At 50.2% G+C, this 21,115-nt stretch overlaps 1 protein-coding gene across 1 annotated transcript in view; it reads right to left on the reverse strand.

Annotated features, from left to right (window-relative positions):
• The window catches only part of TCF7 (transcription factor 7), a 69,919-nt gene that overhangs the window by 6,610 nt on the left and 42,194 nt on the right, over positions 1–21,115 (reverse strand). Inside the window, exons 4-10 of the mRNA XM_041397987.1 lie at positions 12,894–13,026; positions 9,711–9,801; positions 5,158–5,244; positions 3,394–3,504; positions 3,032–3,194; positions 2,728–2,835; positions 154–202 (exon numbers count right to left, since the gene is read on the reverse strand). Of these exons, the coding sequence (XP_041253921.1) occupies positions 154–202; positions 2,728–2,835; positions 3,032–3,194; positions 3,394–3,504; positions 5,158–5,244; positions 9,711–9,801; positions 12,894–13,026 (742 nt within the window). The remainder of the gene's footprint in view (positions 1–153; positions 203–2,727; positions 2,836–3,031; positions 3,195–3,393; positions 3,505–5,157; positions 5,245–9,710; positions 9,802–12,893; positions 13,027–21,115) is intronic.

Raw genomic sequence — 21,115 nt, forward strand, 5'->3', positions numbered from 1 at the left:
AATTTACCATGGCTTTAAAAAAAAAAAAAGAACGTGTATTTCTCTAGTTAAGCTCTGGAGAGTAAAAGAAAACATGGTAAAACACAGCAACTGCTTTGGATTCTCCCATCTGAGCAGGAAAGCAGGAACAGCTGCCAGGCTGCACGCACTTACCTGAGCTGGAATCTTGCTGCTTTTCTCGTGTTCGTCTCTTCTTTTTCCCCTAGGAAACCAAAGGAAAGGCTGTTACCTGTGCTCCAGAAAACTGAGGGTGCAGTGCAGGGTTTTTGGGGCTGGACTGGGTGCTGGGGATGGCTGCTGCCTCCCAGATAAGAGCCACAGTGCTGCTGGGTCAGCCCATTCCAGGGGGAGATGAACTGGAAAAGGCTGCTAAGGGACTAGCCAGGTTTATCTATGAGGGTGCCCCCTTCCTTTCCACTCTTCCATTCTAACACTCCTAAGAAGAAACCCAAGAGGAACTCTCAAAGTGAAACGCAAACGTGTTTTTGGGCACTTGTTATGGCTTCTGCACAGATTCATTCTGGGCTTGTGCCTTTTCTCAGGGGTTAACCTTCATTTCCAATACCCCCAGATCCAGCACCACAGGCATTTTGGCTCAGCACTTTGAGTGAGATCTGTGCATATTCAGAAACTGCAATAAACTCAAGAGGCAATGGCAGCCATGTCCCCACTCCTTCCCCCAAGCCTGCTCTACCTTCTCCCCAGCACAATGCTCCATGCTCTGGTTTATGAGTCCAGGACTATGCTGAAAATGCAGTTATGACCCAGATTTATGGTGCAGGCTGTGTCAGAAAGTGAGGGGAAAATGTTACTGGATGTAAACCAGCTGTAATAAAGCCTGTGCCTGTGCTGCTCAGCACCTCTGCCAGCTCCTGCCAGAACACCTCAGCCCACTCTGATGCACCTCACCTGGGGATCCCACCCATTATTGCTTTAATTAATGAACTGATAATTTAATTAATGTTTAATGAGATCAACAGAATTAAACAAGATTTGCTGCATGCAATGGAGAGAGTATGATTAATAGCTAATGCTCCTGTCATATTCTTATTCATCCTCCTTATGTTTCTAAAAGCACCTGGTCCATTTTAGAACCTTCCCTATTTCCAAAACATGCTTTAATGTGGTGCCTTATACCCAAACTGAAACTGATTCTTGATATTCCCTCATCCAAACGGGAAAGAAAGTTTTAGGAAATCCCCAGAAATTTATTTTTAAATAATACTAATGTATTTAAGTGCTTTTGCAGTTCTGGACCCATCTCTCATTCTTATTTCACTAATAAAAAAGTCCTGTTTTATCCCCAAACTGCTTCTTTGATTCACAAGATGCAGCACCTCCCCATGCCCCCTAATGAGCTGGTTAATGAGGGCACAGCAGCACGGAAGCAAATCTGGCTGTGTGGCACAGGCAGCTCCCAGGGCTGCCTTTGACCTGTGACTTTTTATATGACTTCTTGTGGTTTGAGTGAAGGTGGAAAGCTCTGAGCTGCGGTAAGCTTTTCCTTCAGTGGGGGAGCAACTGTATTTCCTGCCTGATATCCGCATCACGTGCTGCACGAGTGACCTACATTCCTCCTCCTCCTCATCCCTGCTCAACTTCAGAGAGAAAAGCATCTCTTCCAACAACCACAACACCCAAACCAGCTGGATCACAGTGCTGGGAGGACCAACATGCACTTTTGGAGCCCACCATCCATCTTCTGGAGAAAGGAACCAGCCCTTGGTTCGCCAAGGAACCAGATGAAAATGACACAGGACTGGGATTTCCATGGAGGATGTGCTTGGTCTTGGAGGAAGATGGTGCCATGCTCTCAGCAGTGCTGATGCCCTCCAGATGTGTGCCCATCAAAATGTGGGCTGGGGGCTTCCCATCACCTCTGCTTTTTCTGCATCATCTCTGCCCTCTGTTTTTGGGAGGAGTTTGGGGTGGTTTACAGGTGTTTTCTTGCCCTTGGTGGAGTTTTGTCATTCTGGAAGGAGAGCTGGAGTCAGTGTGGGAAAGATGGGCACTCATTGTGCAGTTCTCAGAGGTAAAAAAGTGTCTGTGAGGGAAATGATGGAGATGTGTGGGTGTACAGACATCTGAAGACTTATGTGTGCTTTGCTTCAGTTCACCAATGACCTTGTAGGCATGTAATGTCAAAACAGTCGTGAAAGTCGCAAAAAAAGACTCCCTACAAAAAGAACCACTATTTTAAATCACAGAATCAGAGAATTATTTGGGTTGAAAGGGACCTCAAAGACATCCTGTTCCAACCTCCTGACATGAGCAGGGACACTTTCCACTAGCCCTTGTTGCTCCAGTCACTGTCCAACTTGACCTTGAACACTTGCAGGGATGGGGCACTCACAGCTTCTCTGGGCAGCCTGTGCCAGGGCCTCACCACCCTCACAGATACCTCAGCTACTGTCCAAGATGCACAGGGCCGTTTGCTTCCATGAAATTACATTCCCAAAAATATATCCACAGCACTTAAAAGCTTCTTTTCCTTTCTATTTGTATATGCTTGCACAATAAGCAAAAAAATGCTTGTGGTTGCTTGGGGTTGTATCTTTCATCCTTTACACAGGGAATAAGGCAAGACGGTGTTCAAAATACCCCTGAAATGTGAATTTCTATGGCTCTTGTGCTGCCAGGAAGGCATTTCCAGGAGCAGGTGTTTGCTAGCTGCCAGCCCCCCAGGCCATTTTGGGCCATGCCCTAGGGTGGGGGTCCCACACTCACGTAGTTGTCTCTGGCAGACCAGCCGGGGTAGAGCTGCATGTGGAGCTGCCGTTCCTTGCGAGCCAGTTCGTAGTACTTGGCTTGTTCCTCCCGGGACAGCGCGTGCCACTGCAAGGACAAACAGCAGTGAAGCATGGCCCTGCTGTCCCCTCCACGGCCACCCCGCCCCAGGACACATCCAGCCCCTGCGTTCATGGGATAAGAGCACCCAGATTTGAAGCAGATTCTTGTATTGTACTGAAGAGCAGCTGTAAGGGACAGGGATGTGGCACTAGGTGATGACATTGGCCCCGTGAGCTCTTACCCTCCTTCCCAAGATCTGGTTGATGGCAGCACTCTCTTTCAGGGTGCACTCGGCGATGACTTTCGCCCGCATTTCTTTCATATACAACATGAAAGCGTTCAGGGGCTTCTTAATAGTGGGCTTCTTGGCTTCCTTCTCTCTCTTTGGTTCTGGTTGAGGTTTCCTTGGTGGGACAAAAGGAGGGGCTGTCAGCATCAGAGCCAGCAGAAGACTCGACCCCAAAACAACGCAACAGCACGAGCAGGTGGGGGGCCCGAGATGCTCCTCAGATGCACAGCGCAGTGTTCATCCATCCTCCCCCCGTCTGAGCACTGGGAGTGACAGATGAAATGTGTGCTGCTGAGCCAGCCCTTCCCACTCACATGTTTCGGTCGTAGTGCTCCATCTCTTGCTTGCCGGAGTGGGGCACGATGGCGGGGTGCGGGATGCCAGTGGTGTGCATGCCAGAGCCCAGCATCAGCGGGTGAGTGAACCTGCAAGAGACAGCGGGTGAGCGTGCCGGGAGGGCAGCGCGGGCGGGCACGGCGGGCCGGGCAGCAGGGCGTCCTCGGAGCGCTCTGCGCGGCCAAGCAGACGGACAGCGAGGACACGGAAAGCACGCGGGTGCTGCCAGGCTGGCGGGGGGCAGGCAGTGCCCACCAGCCCTGGGTCACCCATGTGGCACGGCTGGTCAGGCCGTGGATGGACAGGATCCGGTGCCATGGCGAGGGAAGCTCCTGCGGTAGGAGCCGGCCCGGCCGAGATCAAGGCTGCTTTCACCCATCAGTTTCAGCTGCTCAAATCTCTATTGTTGCAGTATCTCATTAGCACTGCAGAAAGGAACAACAAACTCAACTTGGGGTTTGGATGGGAGAGATTAGGACCACCCCACACCTTTCTTTTAACAGAAATAGACTAAGTCTGAACATGAACCCAACTGCAACTCTAGGAGGTGCACCTTGCCTAAGCAATGCGCTCCACAGCATGGGCTGAGATCACGAGAGGTCTCATTAGCTCTCAGGCTTCATTAGCTCTCTCCCGAGTTCTGGAGGATAAAGCCAGCAAAGTCAGCTTTGCCAAGCTTGCCACTTTATGACTGCAGCTTGAGATGGCAGAATTGCCCATGGGAGATGAACTGTTCATTAGATATGCTGGCACGAAAAGAAAAGCTGTTTAATTTAATCCACCAGCACAGTCTGATCTTTATCTGACCAGGTGTACTTTCTCGGCTGCAGCAGTGCTGCAAAATCCACCCCAAAATCCTGCAGGCAGGAGCTCAGGGAGGTTGCTGGGGCTCCACAGGGAACCGTTAGCTCCTCTTGCTTCACTTCTGAAGCTGTGCATGGGTGAGAAAAGGAGGGCTGGCAGCACTCCCTCCCCTCTTCTGCAAGGCTGAGGGGCTCCATGGATCAAGGGATGCATGGATCAAGTGTTGTATGGATTGAGGGTTGCATGGATCCAGGTTTCTGTGTGGCTAAGGGCTTGCCTGAGCAAGGGTTTGCATAGTTTTCCTGTGGGAAATCTCCACTAATAGCTCTTCAGGACAACATGAAGCAGAAGCAAAAGCTGGTGTGGCCCTGGCATCCCTATGGAACCAGGAGGGCTTTGCCCAGCAGCACACCTGGAGGAGCTGGGCTCATGGTTCCCATCCACAGGGGATGCATTTTGCTCACCCAAAGGCAGAAGCTGTGTTTGTATCTCACAGAAATGACTTGTTCGGATGGGAGGGCAGCAAATCACTGCCCCTCCTGTCCTGCTTTTAAAGCTCAGACCAAGTAAACCAGATCCATCTCTGCAGAGCAAAGCGGTGGTGGCAGCAGGGACACATTCAGGATTAGTGACACGGAGCAAAGTCCTGAGCAATGGATTCCACCCCATTTCCCAAGGCTGAGCTGAAGGCTGGAGGTTTTGACTCTCTTTAGAGCACTGCTGAAAAAATCCCAACCGTTGTGCATCCTTCCTCCTCAATATTCCCCTGAGCACCCTTTGGACCAGACACTGCCTGAAAGCGCCTTCTCTCCCCGGGGCTGCCCTGGGAGGGTGTGTGGCTGTCCCTGGGTGGCTGTGGTCTGCTGCAAGCTCCTGCTGCACAAACTGCAAGCTGCGTGACCAGCCGAGCTGCCCTGTCTGCCACAGCTCATACTCACCTGGAGAAAGAAGCCCCAGCAGAAAGCGCTGACGAGTACGGCTGTCTAAATCCACATGACGGGAGCGGATAGACAGACTGGCTCTGCCTGGGATCAGGAAGAAAGAGTCTATAAAGTATCCACAGCTACGTGGTATTTCCTAAAGATACCCTGTGCTAACAGGACTTGGTGCCCCTGGTTGGGTGGACACTCGGTGTGCCTTACGCTTGAGGGGCAGTGTGGGCTTTGGATGTTATTATTTTGAGAGAACCTACAAAAGTTCTTTGTGGGCCTTCCTACAAAGGTTGGATCCAGTTCTGACCCCCTCTGCCCCTGGTACTGACTAACGCTGCAGCTTTGAGTTTACCTGGTAACAATGCAAAGTGCAGAGGTGTGCTGAAAAATCAGATGTTGCTATTGCACAGAAGTTGCTCAAAAGAGCACAGTGTGACCAAAAAAAAAAATAAATTTAAAGCCTGCTTAGATTCTCTGTGAGGTGCATAAGAAGCTGCACCAGGAGGATAAATATAAAGAAAACTTCCTTATCATGCAGTGACCAAGCACTGGTTGTCCAGAGAGGGTGTGGAGCCTCTCACTGGAGATATCCCAGGATTGTCTGGACACAATCCTGTGCCATGTGCTCTGGAACCACTCTGCTTGAGCAGGGAGGTTGGAGCAGATGACTACTGTGGTCACTTCCAATTTCATCTACTCTGTGATGCTGTGATGCCCCAAGCACAGGAGACTCCTGGAGCCTGGAGAGAAGGCAGCTACCCTGCCTTTGTACTTCAGGAATGCTCTGATTTCCTCAGCACACCCTTTTATGGACACCCATCAGTTTTAAAGAAGCCAAAAGCTCAGTCCTACATTCTTTTTGAAAAGAACTGGGGACCAGACATGTATCAGACCTGGGGCTGGAAATTATTTTTGAGATAGTAAAATAACTATGCAGGAAGTTCCTTGTTGTTCCCAGTAAGGGAACCCCCACATTTTCATATGGAAATAGCTCAAAAATACCTTGGATTGTTCTGAAAACCTGCCAAAAGATGCTTCTAGCCTAAAACTGCACATGGAGATCATAGAATTACAGAATGCTTTAGGTTGGAAGGGACCTTAAAGCTCATCTCATTCCAACCCACCCTGCCATGGGCAGGGACATCTTCCATTAGACCAGCTTGCTCCAAGCCCCATCCCACCTAGCCTTGAGCACTTCCAGGGATGGGCACAATGGGGTGCTTCCAACTGTGCTGGCTCTCACACTCCTCTGGCCAGGCTGCACAGAGCTGTACCTAAACCCAGCACCAGCTCTAATGATGAAAAAAATCCACAAAAAGTCCATTACCATTTAGCATGGTGCACTGTGAAGGACCCAAGCTCCTGAATGCCTGGGATTTTTCAGGGCTAAAGAGAAGTTTCTGCCCTGAAGAGGAATAATGACAGCGGGGCAGCAGCCAGACCCCTGAGCTGTGCTGGGCAGGAAGGAGGCTCCCGTTCCTGCTGCTGTCTGAAATCCTCCTGGCTGGACTGAAATCTGGGGGATCTGTCTGCAGGAAAGGCAGCCGGGGCTGTTTACACCCTGGCAGGCAGAAGCCCTGTCCGACCCCTCAGATGTCGGGGTATAAACACACCAACAAACAGCCGAGCTGCCGCGCACCGGGAAACCCAAACAGCCTTTGAAGTTGGAGGCGGCTGCCCCAGGGCCAAGAAAACACTTGGAGCTAATCCAGAAGCGACCTGGGTTACTCCAGGGGCTGGGGCATTGGGATGGGAATGGAGTCAGGCGCTTGCAGCTTCATCTAAAGTCCCCCTGACATGAAAATTAAAGCAACTGCAAAATCAGTCCCTGGTGGTTGGGAGTGCACGATTACAGCCCATATCATGGAGTTACTGGTGTGGGTTGGAAGGGACCTTAAAGCTCACCTCATTCCAAGCTCCTGCCATGGGCAGGGACACCTTTCCCTAGATCCAGTGCTCCAAGCCCTGCGCTACTAGACCATGAACACCTTTAGGGATGGGGCAGCTGCAATGTCTTGGGCAATCTATGCCAGGGCCTCACCACCCTCTGCTTAAAAAACTTCCTAACATCTGATCTAACTTTCCTCTTTTGGTTCAAAACTGCTCCCCCTTGTCCTATCACTATCTGCCCATATAAAAAGTGCCTCTCCCTCTTTTTTATAAGCTACTTTTAGGTACGGGAAGGGACTCTGAGGCCTCCCTGGAAATTTCTCCAGGCTGAAAAACCCCAGCTCTCTCAGCCTGTTTCCAGAGAATCACCTGGTGATGGGAGGGTGGCTCAGGAAGAAGGCTGTGGGATGGTGGAGGAGAGGCTGCCTTGGCACCACTGTGCTCGGCCCCGGGCACAGTGAGTGACACGATTTGCAGGTTCCTGGCTAATGTTTACTGCCAGGCTCCCATAAGCAAAACTCACTTGACTGGACTCTTGGAAGCTTTTATCTGACTGTCATCCCAGCTTAATTACAGAGAGAGTGATTGCAGCTCCTCCTCCTGAAGCGCTCAGTGAGAGCAAAGCCAGTTTGTGCCCAGCTCCTGCCTGCCAGCTTGTGGAGGAAAAGTTGCTTCCCATGTGTAGCTGCCCTGGCCTGGCAGCTATTGGTGGCATTAGCACAACCATGGAATCCTGTAATGGTTTGGGGTGGGAGGAACCTTAAAGATCATCCAGTTCCAATCCCCTGCCATGGGCAGGGACACCTTCCTCTAGCCCAGGTTGCTCAAGATCCCATCCAACCTGGCCTTGAACACTTCCAGGGATGGGGCAGCCACAGCTCCTCTGGGATGTATCCCTGGCATGACCATCCCTGGCACACAGCCCCTGCTGCCTGCTGCTGGCATGGGGGGATGCTACCATGAACCTGCCAGGCTTCAGTGCTTCAGCACCCACCCACAGCGGTGTGCTGAGCCTCAGCTGAGGACTGGGCACTCCACAAGTGGGGTTGGGGTTCTTCCATACATTTTGGGCAAGGAAAAGAATGAGCAAAACTCTATTAGACACGCGTGCTCAAGGTGCTGCTCTCTGCATGTCAGGCCCTTTGTTGCTTTACCATATCTGCTCTATTAGCCATTAATGAAAACATCTGATGGAGCTGCAGGAGGATGCCAAACTCCTTGGATGCTGGAGCAGCTCTCAGCCATGGAAGCTCTCTCCACCACCAACTGCCCCACAAAATCTCAATAAAAAACCAGACTTCTCTCCCTTCATGAGCCCAGAGCTGTCTGAACAGCATCATCCTAACCCAGGAGTGGACCTTCCATTTGACAAACAGTCTCCTTTCTCCCCACTCCAACTGTTTCTTTCATGTTACAGCAGAGTCACCCCAGTCCTTGTTTTTCCTGAGGATGAATCACATCATATGAGGAGTTAAATCATCACCCAAGAGTAGCAGATTTAGCACAGAAGGCAAAATGTAATCTCTTTGAAGCCAGACTGTATCAGAGGCCTCATTCTCTGTTTCCTTGTGGTTAAATATCTGGAACATGAAATTCATAAACAAAACAAAGCAAAAGCTAACATTTTACTTCGTGCTTTAAGAAGCTTCCCCTTCCCCACTCTGCAATATGTTCTTTCACCTGAAGCTCTCTGCCGGGCTTTGCCAGGGTTTTATCCACTGGCACTGGGGGAATGTGGCCACTGTGCCTGTGATCACCAGCCCTGCACCCTCTCCTCATCCCAGCAACCCTGAATTGCCACCTGCAGCCACCAGTCTCTCTGCCAGCCTCTGCCATGTCCCTACAACATCACCAGGGATTAAACATTAATCTGAGGAGTGACGATGCCCACGCGGCAGCACCTGCCAGACCCGCTCTCTCAGTGTGCTCATGGTCACGGGGACAAAAGCCAGTGGCAATGACCACAGAGAACACACTGGTGTATTTTTAACTTGCACCCCTGGGGCAGGTTTACCAGCAGGCTGTGCTTTGCAGGATGCTCTGCAGGGCTGGCCCACATGGTGGGTACATTTTGTGCTCCAGCTCATGGTCTCTGCCTTCCCATGCCTACTGGGACAGTGGTTACCAACTGGCCAGGCTGTGGGTACCAGGGCTGCTTCCTGGCAGGTCTCTGCCATGATGTACTTTTTCCTTGTGTGTCAGATCCCAAGAAACACCACGGCCTGGCAGATGGAGCATCCCACAGGATTACTCTGTACTGGTGGTGTGCTCAGGGAAAGCACTGTTTGTGCCGAAAAGTCCAGTGAGGGAGAAAATTACCTCCTACTCAAAAAAGAGACTTTTGCTGTGATTAGGAGGGGTGGGCAGGAAGCTCTCTCTGGGTTCCCTAATCCACACAGACAGATGTAAAGCAGGAGGCAGTTTTGGATTGGGCAGGTTGCAACCCCTCTCCATGGATGCCTCAGCCAGGACAAAGCCTTCAGCCTCTCCACGGCTCTGCTCCCACCTCCAAGACAGGCTAAATTCTCCTCCCTCTTCATGCAGCGCACAGGAGGGGTGAAGCTGGGGGAAGGCACCGTGGAGGTCTCGGAGAGCAGCAGCAGTGGTCGGGCTGGCTCAGGGACCCGTCCCTGCGGGGCCGGGGCCGGGGCCGAGCCCCCCTCACTCACCATCCCATCGACGGCGTGATCTGGCCCACTCCAGCGGGGGGCAGCGGGTAGAAACCAGGGATGTCTGAGGTCTGGGAAGGACGGTGCACTCCTGGAAGAAGGGAGAAGCAGAGGAGTTGAATGTGGCACTGCACTCCCTAGGTGACTCAGATTGATCCCAACCCCCTGGCGGATTCATCTATGGACACTTGTGGACAGCCACACGGAATAGCCATCTGCAGGTGGCAGGCTGGTGTTTCCTGTGCTTCTCTCTGTGGGGATGTGGTGGGTCATCCACACTGCAGCAAAATCACAAATGTAAGTAGGGGGTGGAGGAGACATCTCGCTCTTGCACAAGCATCACAGCTGCTCCATGCCACCCTGAGGCCAAGCAGCACGGTGCTTTGGTAAGGATTTGGCTGACTCCAGGCATCCTTCTGCCTTTCCCAGAGAGCCCACTCAGGTGCTCAGTGGATGGTCAAAGCCATTCCTCTGCTCCCTCTCCATCAGTCATCTGCAGGAGCCCTCATGAGCAGGCAGTGGGGACGCTCCAGCAGGCATCACTTCCAACTTAATTTTAAGTAATTTGAGTTCAAAACAATTGTTCTGCAGCTCTGTGGGTGCCAAGGAACTATGGAGGTGGGTATGGTGCCAGCTGGGAATTCACCCTCCACATGGGGAATCCCTCTGTGATCTTCAAAGCCGCTGGCACAGCAGCATGGCCAGGGGACAAAGCCACAGCATTGCTCCGTTCCTAGCTGGGCTGGAAAACATCCTGTGCTGCCTGGGGCTGCGGGTGGGACTCAGACAACCACGGCGCTGCTGGCAAAACCAGCCTCCAGCTGACCCCTGGACTGGGAAACTGGAGGGGTGCTGGGGCTGAGCTCTGAGAGCAGCCTAGTGCAGTGATGGCTGCTATTGAGCCTCAGACAAAAACTGGGAACAGGGATTATCCAGTGGCCCTCCTGGATGATAAACACATGGACTAAACTGGTGATGAATTGCAAGCAGTTGCAACTGGATTTTTATCCTAGGTGTTTGAATGATACCTTATTAATTAGGAATGACACCAACTGATTCTAAGCATTTTATTAGGAGTCAGCTAAAATAAATATATAACTGACCTGACAGGAATATATAACCTAGTACAAGACCTCCTTCAAGTGGGACTCAGTGGCCCATGGAGGCTCAAACAAAAGCAGGCCTGCACAAGGCAGCTGATGGAACATCCTCAGATTTGCACCCCCAACAATACGAGCTGCGTAAGTCAGAGCACAAGTTATTCTTGCTGGCCCAGTGGTTGGGCCACCAGCCACTGACTCAGAATTCCTGCTTGTATTTCCTGGTCTGTGTGTCCTTGGGCTACTGTGAGAAACTTTAAAGGGATGCTGGGAGAACAAGTATGAGAGTGCCTCTCAAGTGCTTACACTGTGTGATAGTGGGAGCTGTTTCAGTGATGAAAACAGAGATGGGGCACATCCAGGATGAACACGGAGAAAATCCTCCCCCAGCAGTGCAGGCATGGGGCATGTATGATCACAGCTGCACCACAAAGGCAAGACCCAGCTGAGCATCATGGGCTGAACCCATGAAATTTCCTTGAAATTGCACAAGGTGGGTCTCTGGGGCAAACAGACTCCCTGTGTCTGTAGAAGTACCAGCTAAATGGATGGACTGAGGGTGCAGGTGGGCAGCCCAAGGACAGTGTTCTGGAATGACTGACCCACTGCAGAGCTGAATGCTCAGGGACTGCTCCAGTGCCATCTGCAGCCTCCACAGATGGATTCAACCAGCTCTGCCCTTGGGTGAGCTGCTCTTGTAGCACTTAAGGTTTCCCAGGCTGACAGTGAGTCCCAGGAGGCAGCTCATGGTGAACAGCTCCTGGAGGGACAGAGCTCTGCCAGGTACAGCAAAGGCAGCGTGGGGGAAGGTGTGTTGGGCTGCCTTCCTGCACACTTTCTCTCAGACTCAACTCATTACCTGAGCTTTTAGTAGGTTCAATTTGTTAACTCTTTCTATTTTTCTGCTGAGTTTATTACCCTCTGATGGCTGACAAGCAGTATGCTGCCTGCAAGACAACAAGGATGTGCCTGGGTATCCCCTACACCAGACCTAAATCCTACCCATCAGCATCCCTAATGAGTCCAGAATGCGACTTCCAGACCTAAATCCTACCCATCAGCATCCCTGATGAGTTCAGAGTGTGGCCTCTCAGTTCAGACCAGGGATTATTCAGTGGGTCCTCCAGCCAAGAGCATCCTCAATAACCCATTGTTTTATCAGTGATGTTAACTTGGTGAAGCTGATGCCTCTGGGATGGTTTGGATCACTCCTGAGTGGAGGCCTTTGGCCAAATCCCAACAGTTGGTTTTGTGCCTCTGTTTTGGCACTGGCTTCTGGGCTCTGATGGACATTGTCCTTCCTGAATGCAGTTTGACACAAAAATGTCAGTTTGCTTGCTTTCCCATGAAATCAAGCCCAGGTTTGTGTAAAAAAACTGGGTAATCTGAACAGATGTTCTACACCAATGTAAGGCTGAGAAAAGTTTGATTTTACACTCAGTTTGCCAGGAACCCATGAAGAATGATGGATGGGGGTGAATTCCTCAACACATACTTGTATTTACAGTTTATTTTAGAGGGTTTAACCTCAACATACTGTACTTTCCTCTATAGCCTCATGAGCCAATTGACACAGCCTGGGCTCACACAGGAACACAAAAAGCCAAACCAGGTGGCAACCACATAACATGTGGCTACGGGGACACACATGTCACAGCCCAGTCAACTATCAGACACCAATCCTGTTTAGTCAAAATATTTCCTGTTTCAAGCATTTATTTTCTCAAAATGACAACCTGACAACAGTTTGGGTATGAGTCAAAGGAAAGATTACTTTCCATTTTCTGGTTGACTCTTGTGCAGCATTGTGCAGGCTCTGGTCTGGTCAGAGAACTGAGAACACCCCATCAGCAGGGCTGGCACTTTTGGTATCAAACTGCCCACGGCCAGATCACAGAGCATTGCCAATAAGCTGAACAACCTCCTCCTGCTAAGCAATGTCCCAGCTGACCAAAGGTCCCGATTTTTCTCATGGATTTGGGACCAGGAAGGTCCCAGAGGAAGGAAGGTCCCAGGAAGGTGCCAGCCCCAGTGGTCTCCAGCTCTTCCCCCCTCCCAGCACACAGGTCCCAGTGTGCAGTACCTTGTTTCTGGTTGATGTCAGCGGGCAGGTGGGGGGAGTGGGAGCTGTGGCTGAAATGCTCGTTGCTGTACGGGATGAGCGGGGTCAGCGGGTGCACTCCGTGCGACGGCTGCACGACGGGAACTTTGTTGGACTGCAAGACACAACGATGCAGAGGACTCAGAAGCCATCAGGATCCACCAGCAAGGACAGTCAGTGCCCTCTGCAGTCCTGCTGTTGCCAGCAAGGCTGGGGATAACTAAAAACACTACACGAACACTAAACAAATTACTAAACAAACACTGCAGCATCCTGCAAAGAAACCCAAAACCCAATCCATAAACCAAGCAGGGAAAACAGCTGGAGATGATTTCTTGGATAAGTGGAAAACAGATCAAACCAGCTTGAAGTTTTCAAAGTTCAGAACTTTTTTCCCATTCATTTCCAGTATCTTTTACTCCAGGATGAATGCTCCAAGTCTGTTACCCAATGCAAAGCTCTTGTTCTCTGTCCTGGACTACCACAGGGTCTAAATCTGGACTTTCACAGTGAATCCTTCATCTTCACTGTGAAAGTCATGTTTGGGATTTCTTAATCAGTGCTGTCATGCAAGGACAGACACAGGATCACAGAATCATTTGGGTTGGAAAAGACTTTATAGAGATCATCAAGTCCAACCATTAACCCAGCACTGCCAAGGCCACCATTAAACACTGAGGGTAATGTCTTTGGAAACAGGACATGGTCACCAGTTAGCCCTTGGGCTGCAATCCCTGTTGGGCTGAGCTCCAGTGCTGGAGAAGGACCAGAGGGAGCTGAGGTAATTCTGGAGATGCAAAAAAAGTCCAGGAAAAGTAATCAAAGAAAAATCTGTCTCCTCTTGTAGCTGCTCCTCGCTACGTGCAGCATGGCTGTTGGAGCCCAACACCTTGGAAAAAGCCCTTTTTGGTGAACACAACAGGAAGTCCTCCTGCATGTTGGAGCAGAGACAGGGGAACCTGCTTGGAAGAGCTGCACAGCAGTGAGGAACACACACACACACACACACACACACACACACACACACGCTGCCATCTACGCTGCCTCCTCGCCTCGAGTGCCTCGAGCTGTTTCCTACATGCCCAGTTTCGCCCATGGTTGCCTTTAAATCCAAACTGACTTCATCTTGGTGGTGGAAAGTTAGGATTTGTCCCAGATAAATCCACAAAAGAAACCAGGACTAACAGCACTCCAGAACAGGGTCAGTCTGGGAACAGAGCAGGTCAGACAGCTCTCCAGGGGCTAGGAGCTGGGCATGCCAGCCAGTTTTCATCAGTCTCATGGGGATGTCTGCAGATGATTTGCTGTGTGACTTCTGACAAGTCATTTACAATCTCTGAACTCAATTCACTGGTGCCTTCCACTTTGGTAATGATTTTGCTCAGGCAGAATGAGCACAAAGCTCTGGCTGGCTTTTTCAGACAGTGGCTCTGATCAACCTGTCCTGGACCCATCCTGGCTGCTCCAAGTGAACTGGGAGCCCTGGGCAAGTCCTGTGTTTTGCATCCCTGCTCTGAGGAGGAAACCCATGAAGCAGAAAAGAAAACAGACTGATGGAGACGCTGCTTTACATCTGCCTTTCCCACAAAGGTTTGCTCATGCAAATAAAAACCAAGAGGCTCACAGGTTTGCATTTGAGAATGAATGAAAACCCTAATTCCTGGTGCTTAACAGGTGTAGGTTTACTGCACACAGTGGGGTACTGGGAATGTAATCCCCCTTCCCAGCACAAACTGGTGTGGTACAGGCATTCCTGTCCTGCAGCAGGGCCATGGGTTATGTGGTTTTCCCATCAAGAGCAGCACTGGGCTGGTTCCTGCTTAGTTAAACACATGTTTGGAGCTCTGAGCTCTTTCTATTCTTAGCCATGAAATGAGATGAAGAAGAGCTTTTCAGTGATATTTCTAAAATTAGCTATGGTTTAGCTTATTTAAGAGCCACAAAGCCTAAATGAGGGATATGCAGCTCTACGTGTACATTCTAACATGACACTGGAGCAGAACAAGCTCAGTGTTGAGCTGTTTGAAAACCTCAACTCAAGCACTTCTTCTGTTCAAAGTAGGACAGATCTTTCTTTCCCATTTGCCTCATGCCTGATCCAAAGCACAGCACCATTCACCAGCCAGCCTCGCTGCCTGACAACTTTGAACAGCTTTCAGAGCAGTGGCAGGAGACAGGGGATTGGAAGGAGATGTTTTTTAAGGTCCATTCCAACCCAAACAACTCTGAGATTCAATGGTTCAGTGGTAACCTGGTGGTACAACAAAACTTGCAGTTCAGTTACTCAGTTTTTCCATCAGTTCAGATGGAAAACAACATGCTGCACCAGTAAGAAGAGCTGCCTCCCCATGACCCTTCTACATTTGCCCTTGCCTCACTCAAAAACTTCTCTACTCCCTAAAGCCATAAAGATCTGGTGGGGAAGAATGACCAGCAAGCAGACAAGAAAAAATCCAGCAAGAGGCTATTTATCCCCCTTTCCACTTCCTCCATTAGGGAGTTTGTAACAGGAACCTATCTCCCAAAATCAGGGAGGGAGGAAATGCTGCACAAAAATATGGAGAAATAGAGAAAACTCCATGTTGATCCTGGTTCAAAGACTGCAGCTGCCAATGGCTGCGGCCCATGGCCATGACTGCAGCTCCTGGTCTTCCCCAGCTGCACTATGAAACCATACCTGGCTTACAGAAATCCGTGTGCCAGGGAAACGGGATCAATTCCCTGTTTTTTGCAAGGTCTAGATTGTGTTCCTGAAAATCAGCTGCAGCTGAACCTTGAAGAGGCTTTTCAAAGCCAGGACTTAGCAACTGACAATGCTTTATGCCATGAAGTTAGCCTGATGTAAATGTTTTCTCCCAAGAGGGCTGACACAAGGGCAGTGGTTTGGTGTTCTCTCAGAAGGTCCCCTGGGAGGATACCGGGTGCTGCTGGTCAGGACATCACAGGGGACAGGCTGTGGTTTGGTAAGGCATCTTATTTTGTCTCCTGGGTTTCCACACAGCCCAGAGCTGCAGTGACAGAGCTGCTCACTACCCAACCACCAAAAATAACGCTGCTGGTGCCAAACATCATGGCCCCAACACCAATTTGTCACCTCCTGTCCTTCAGCAGCCATGGGGGGACCTGAAGGGGCTCCAAGGACAGCTTTGCCCCATCTCCTCCAGCACAGCCCCTTGAGGACAGGTTAGGGAATGAGCTGTGCAGCCATGACCTCGTGCAGAAATGAGGAGACACATTTACAGCAACTGCAGAATGGCATTTCCAGAGGAGATGGAGCAGCAGGATGGGGTTTGCAAGCCTGGAGGGCTTTTTCCCCCACCTCAAATTTGCTAAATTGCAGCTCTGCTGTGTGCCAGCTCCCATGTGAGCACTGCCCCCTCCTCCCCTGTGTGCTGGGCCAGGCCCAGATGCTGCAGTGCATCCCCCTCCCAACACCAACCATCCCACCAACCCCCCTGAAAATGACTGAAAAACCCAATGCTACTCAGGGAAGAAGATCCCTCCTTGAAGCCAAGATATGACTTTAATAACTAGAGATAATTGGAGGAACAAAGAGAAAAGACAGTAGCATTAATTATTAAGAAAGATTAATTGTTGGCAAGGCAAAATTAGATCTCCCCACTCAAGTGTGTGATTGTGATGGGATCTCAAGGCCAGACAGAAAACTCTTTCCTCTGAGCACATCCAAAGCCAGTGGATCTTGCATATGAGGATCACCCTCACCACTGGAGTTTCAGAGCATTTTGGCTCCAAGGTGCCTGATCAGGCTCCACATCATTTGCCTTTGCTCCCATTCTCCATGACAATGCTCTGACCACAGGTAGCAGTGGGGTTATACAAGCTGCTGGGATGCTGCTGGTTGATCAGAACTATAAATGATTTTAATCTACATGTGGGGTTTTCACTAGAGAATGGTATGAGATTATAATCAAACATTTTCTGGAAAGCACCTTGTGTTAGCAAGTATTTTAATTCATTTTTTAAAGACTTATCTATTTAGTCATGACATGCTAAAAATGAGTAGTTTTACTTTGCTGGTTTGATGGAGGATTTTTCTGTTAAACTTTAAAGCTAACCTTAGAAAAACGTAGCACAGAAGGCCAGAAGTCAAAATTTGAGTGAAATGATCAAACTAAAAAATTTCCATGGCTGGTAAGACTCTGAGTTTTTAACTCTGAAAATATTGTAGGAAAATTTTTTTTTTTTTTTCTTGGATCAGTTTAGGAAAAGAAACAAATTTTAAAAAAGAGGATGTTTTGCAACCTGTGAAAAGTATTCCTTGCTACAACTGAACACTGCTATTAAAAGCTATAAAAAGTGGTCACACCACACTGCCTGGGGGGCTGCTGAGGATCCCAACATCCCACCAGTGCTGGGCTCCTCCAAAAGCACCAGTGCTGCTTTTATGGATAGGAATTACTTTAATTAATTTTCTGGTAGAAGACAATTCAGAACTAAAATAAAGTAGTTTAACTCCACTGCCCCTTCCAATGGTGTAAAACGTTAAATTTCATGCTGTTAAGTTTTCTTTGGGGATGTGACTTCAAGGGGTGCTCCCCATGGAGGACAACAGGGTGCTGCCTGCCTTGCACAAACCACAGCTCCCAGAACATCAGCCAACACGCCAAGAGCTCAAACTGCTGGAAACCCTGCACTGGGGAGCTGCTGGGTGCCCAGGAGCCTGCAGTGAGAGGGAAGTTCCAGGAGCCCTCAGTGACCCTTGGAGCCTGGCTGTGCTGAGGGAAGGCTGGGACAGCCTGCAGGGAGCAGGAGCAGCAGGAGCTGGTGGCCAGGGCGAGCGCTGCGGTTTCCAGCCTCGCTGGGGAGCCGAGCCGCAGTCAGGTGAAATTACTCACATCACTTTCAAATTTTCCCACGTTGCCAGCCCCAAAGACAGAGAAATGAAGAGCCGTGGGCCAGCCCAGCAGTGGCCTGTGTGCAGCAAAGGGCCTGGCCAAGGGAAGGGAGCTGGGGCTGGCGCTGTGCCATGCTGGTGGCCATCACCACCACGGCAGAGGGGGTTGGGCAGTCCCAGAGCCCTGTGTCACTGGCCGAGCTGTGTGTCTGGCTGCCGGGAGCATCCCCCAAGGCTGTTCTCAGCTCAGATGCCAGGCTGAGCTCTGAGCAGGTCTCTGTGCTCCCCTGCCCTGCGTGGGTGCCTGGGTGCAGCACAGGAGCTGCAGACTGCAGTCCAGCCCCGAGTTGCCCCATATGCGTTTGCTTTGACATCACTTCTCAGAGAGGGTGAGATGAGTCGACGTGTCGACTATGAAAAACAAAACCTACCAAGGTTTGCTGTTGCTGATTCAATGAGGAATTAATTCCTCTTCACTGCAAAATTAGTCATCGTGCCACAGAAAGAAAGGTATAAGGTCAGGCTGCACCAAGCATGCCCCGCTGCTGGGGAAGCTACCTGTGACCAGGGGCACTGTGCCTTTTGCTCTTTATCCTCCAATCAATCCAAATTAGCAAATCATTAGGGATGGACTGGGGACATTAGTCCAGCTTGGATGAGGCCCTGTGCAACCTGGTCTAGTGGAAGGTGTCTCTGCCCATGGCAGGCGGGTTAGAACTTAGATCTCTAAGGTTTCTTCCAACCCAAACCATCCTGTGACTCTGTGGTATGATCAAGGACATAATTAGGCACATCCCACAGCATCAGATGCCAGGAGGGCTTCCAGGAGGACTCCCAGGGGAATGCTGTCACTTGGGGCACTGGGACCCAGAGTCCATGACTCAAAGCCAGCCCTGCACACTCTAAGTTCTGGTAACACCTCCCAGCTCAGGGCCCCAGACCGTGTCAGCAGACAGCTTTGCCCCTCGTTTCCCGGTGATGTTACACCAGGAGATGCTGATCAAAGGTCCCCCAGGTACCCACTGCAGACTGTTTTTGGCACTGGCTGCACACGTCGGGGCCAGAGCCCTCACAGCCCGCAGGCAAAGGCAGCATTGACTCATTTCTCATCTCAGCACACATTTTTCTCTTTTCTCACTTTTGCTGCAGTCCCAGCGCCCCAGCCCGCTGCCGCAGAGAAAAGGAAACAGGGAAAGTTAAAGCCACCCATGCTCAGGCACTGCCCTCATCCAGCCCTGCACCCCTCCAGCAGAGACAAATTTTGGCTGCAGCAGCAGCATCTTCTTGGCCACTGCCCAGGTCAACCAGAATGACTGTGGCATGGAGAGCTGGATCTGGTTCTTACCCCAGCACAAGCACAGGTTCCTCAAGAGACCTCATCCCCAAGCCCAGAAGAGTCCCACTGTCCTGTGCACCTCACCTCTGGCTGGCCCTGGCATGCTTATGAGCAGCAGTCAGATAGAGAGGAAAGGAAAATGTCCAGTTATTAATTCCTGCATTAATTCTGCATATGAATTGTAACAAGGAACTGATTGGTTTAAGAGACATATCACACATACAGGCAGATGCTGTCTTGGCTCAGGTTTTCATCCAAACATTGCCCTCACGCTAGTTTTTATCTCTGCACTCTACATTTTGTGGTTGATGGAGCATTAATTTCCCAACTCTTCCCTTTCCCCCTGATTTCTTTCAACTTCTTTAAAATCCAGCTCTGCTTTGTAAATGCTGATGAGGCACCCGGGTAGCCCTGATCTTTGCACATTCCAGAGGATGTGCTTGCCTCAGTGGCCAAACTCAGCTCCCTTGATCCTGATTCCCCTGTGACTGGGATGTGCATCAAGTTCCCTGGCATTTCACACCTTCTCTGGCTCAGCTCTCACAGGGGTGACCAAGCTGCAGACATCATGGGGACAAATCACAGAATCACAGAACAGTTTTGGTTGGAAGGGACCTTAAAGATAATAGTTACAGCTCCCTGTCACAGGCAGACATATACCACCCACTAGCCCATGTTGCTCAGGGCCCCATCCAACCTGCCCTTGAACACTTAACAGCAATGGGGGAAATACAGGGAAAGAACTTCAAAACCTTCCAAAATTTCTCAGTGCTGCTGCTGGTTTCTGGTTTTAATGGTTATTATTTTTCAGTCAAACTCTGCAGGGGAAATAAGGTGAGTTTTTCACCATTTACGGGCACAGGAAGAGCTGTTTCACTTCTCAAGTATTTATCTTCTAAGAGAAAGATGTAGGTGGTTCTTCCTGAAAATTTAAAAATTAAAAAAGGCATGGAAAAATAAAGATGAAAAGTCCCTCTCAGAGGTTGCTTTCTTAGGGTGACAGGGGACAAGTGTGGAGGCAGCTACACCACAGAGATGTGCAAGCCTCAAAAAATGAAATTTAGACATCACCACGCAATGTTTACAGTTCCATCCAGCAGAAGAGCCACCTCACTCCAGATGCCTCCTCAAACCTGCAGAAAGTGCCCTCATGCAATGCTTTCCTTGCTTGGGAAATGCTCCTGCTGTGATGTTCAAAGCATCTGCTCAGGAGGGGAGAGCAACCCCCCTCCAGTCCCAATGTGCCACTGCCACAAAAGGTAGCAGTGACATTTGGCTTCATGGAACCAAAATGCTGGGGCAATATAATGCAGGGGCTACACTGCAGCAGCAAACCCCTGCTAGTCTCTCCCATAAAACAGGGCAATTTAATTCTGGGGCTGCATCAACCCCCAGCTTGCTCTGAAACATCCATCCCTGGTTATTGGCTCTCTGGTGTTCTGGGCTACACAGAAAAAAAAAAATAAATCTCTGTCCCCATCATGCCCTGTGGTTCTGAGAATTTGAATCAAAACTTGCAAACCCTGGAGTTACTGGTAACGCTTGAGGCTGTGAATGCAAAGGCTCCCACTTGACCTGTGGAGGCTGATAGTATCTGACCTGCTTTATTGCACTCCACTTCTCAAAGGCAAGTGGTCGGTCCAGTACCCAGAATTAATCAGGAAAATGTCCAAGAGGGCAAGGGAGGAAAGCAAAACAAAAGTATGTCACAGAGGCAAGGCTTGCCCTGTGGGCAGGCTTGAGACATCGTTTCCTGAAGAACCAGGGGTGTCACTCTCCATTGCCTGGCAGCACCAGGTCCAGCCAAATCTCAAGGTGCAAAGGTTTGGTGAAACACTGATGGTCTGCACTGTGAGAGCCATATTCTGATCCCTGTTGCTGCTTGTTCCAAGAGTTTTCACCTGCTTTGAGAAACTGTTTGCAGACACCAGCCCCAGCTGTGTGCTGGATCTGAACTGACCAGGCTTTGGCACCTGGCTGTCACATCCCTAGATATTGGGAAGAAATGATTCC

Source organism: Onychostruthus taczanowskii, unplaced genomic scaffold (genome assembly GCF_017590055.1).
Source record: "Onychostruthus taczanowskii isolate IOZ18803 unplaced genomic scaffold, ASM1759005v1 scaffold14, whole genome shotgun sequence".
Taxonomy (NCBI): domain Eukaryota; kingdom Metazoa; phylum Chordata; class Aves; order Passeriformes; family Passeridae; genus Onychostruthus; species Onychostruthus taczanowskii.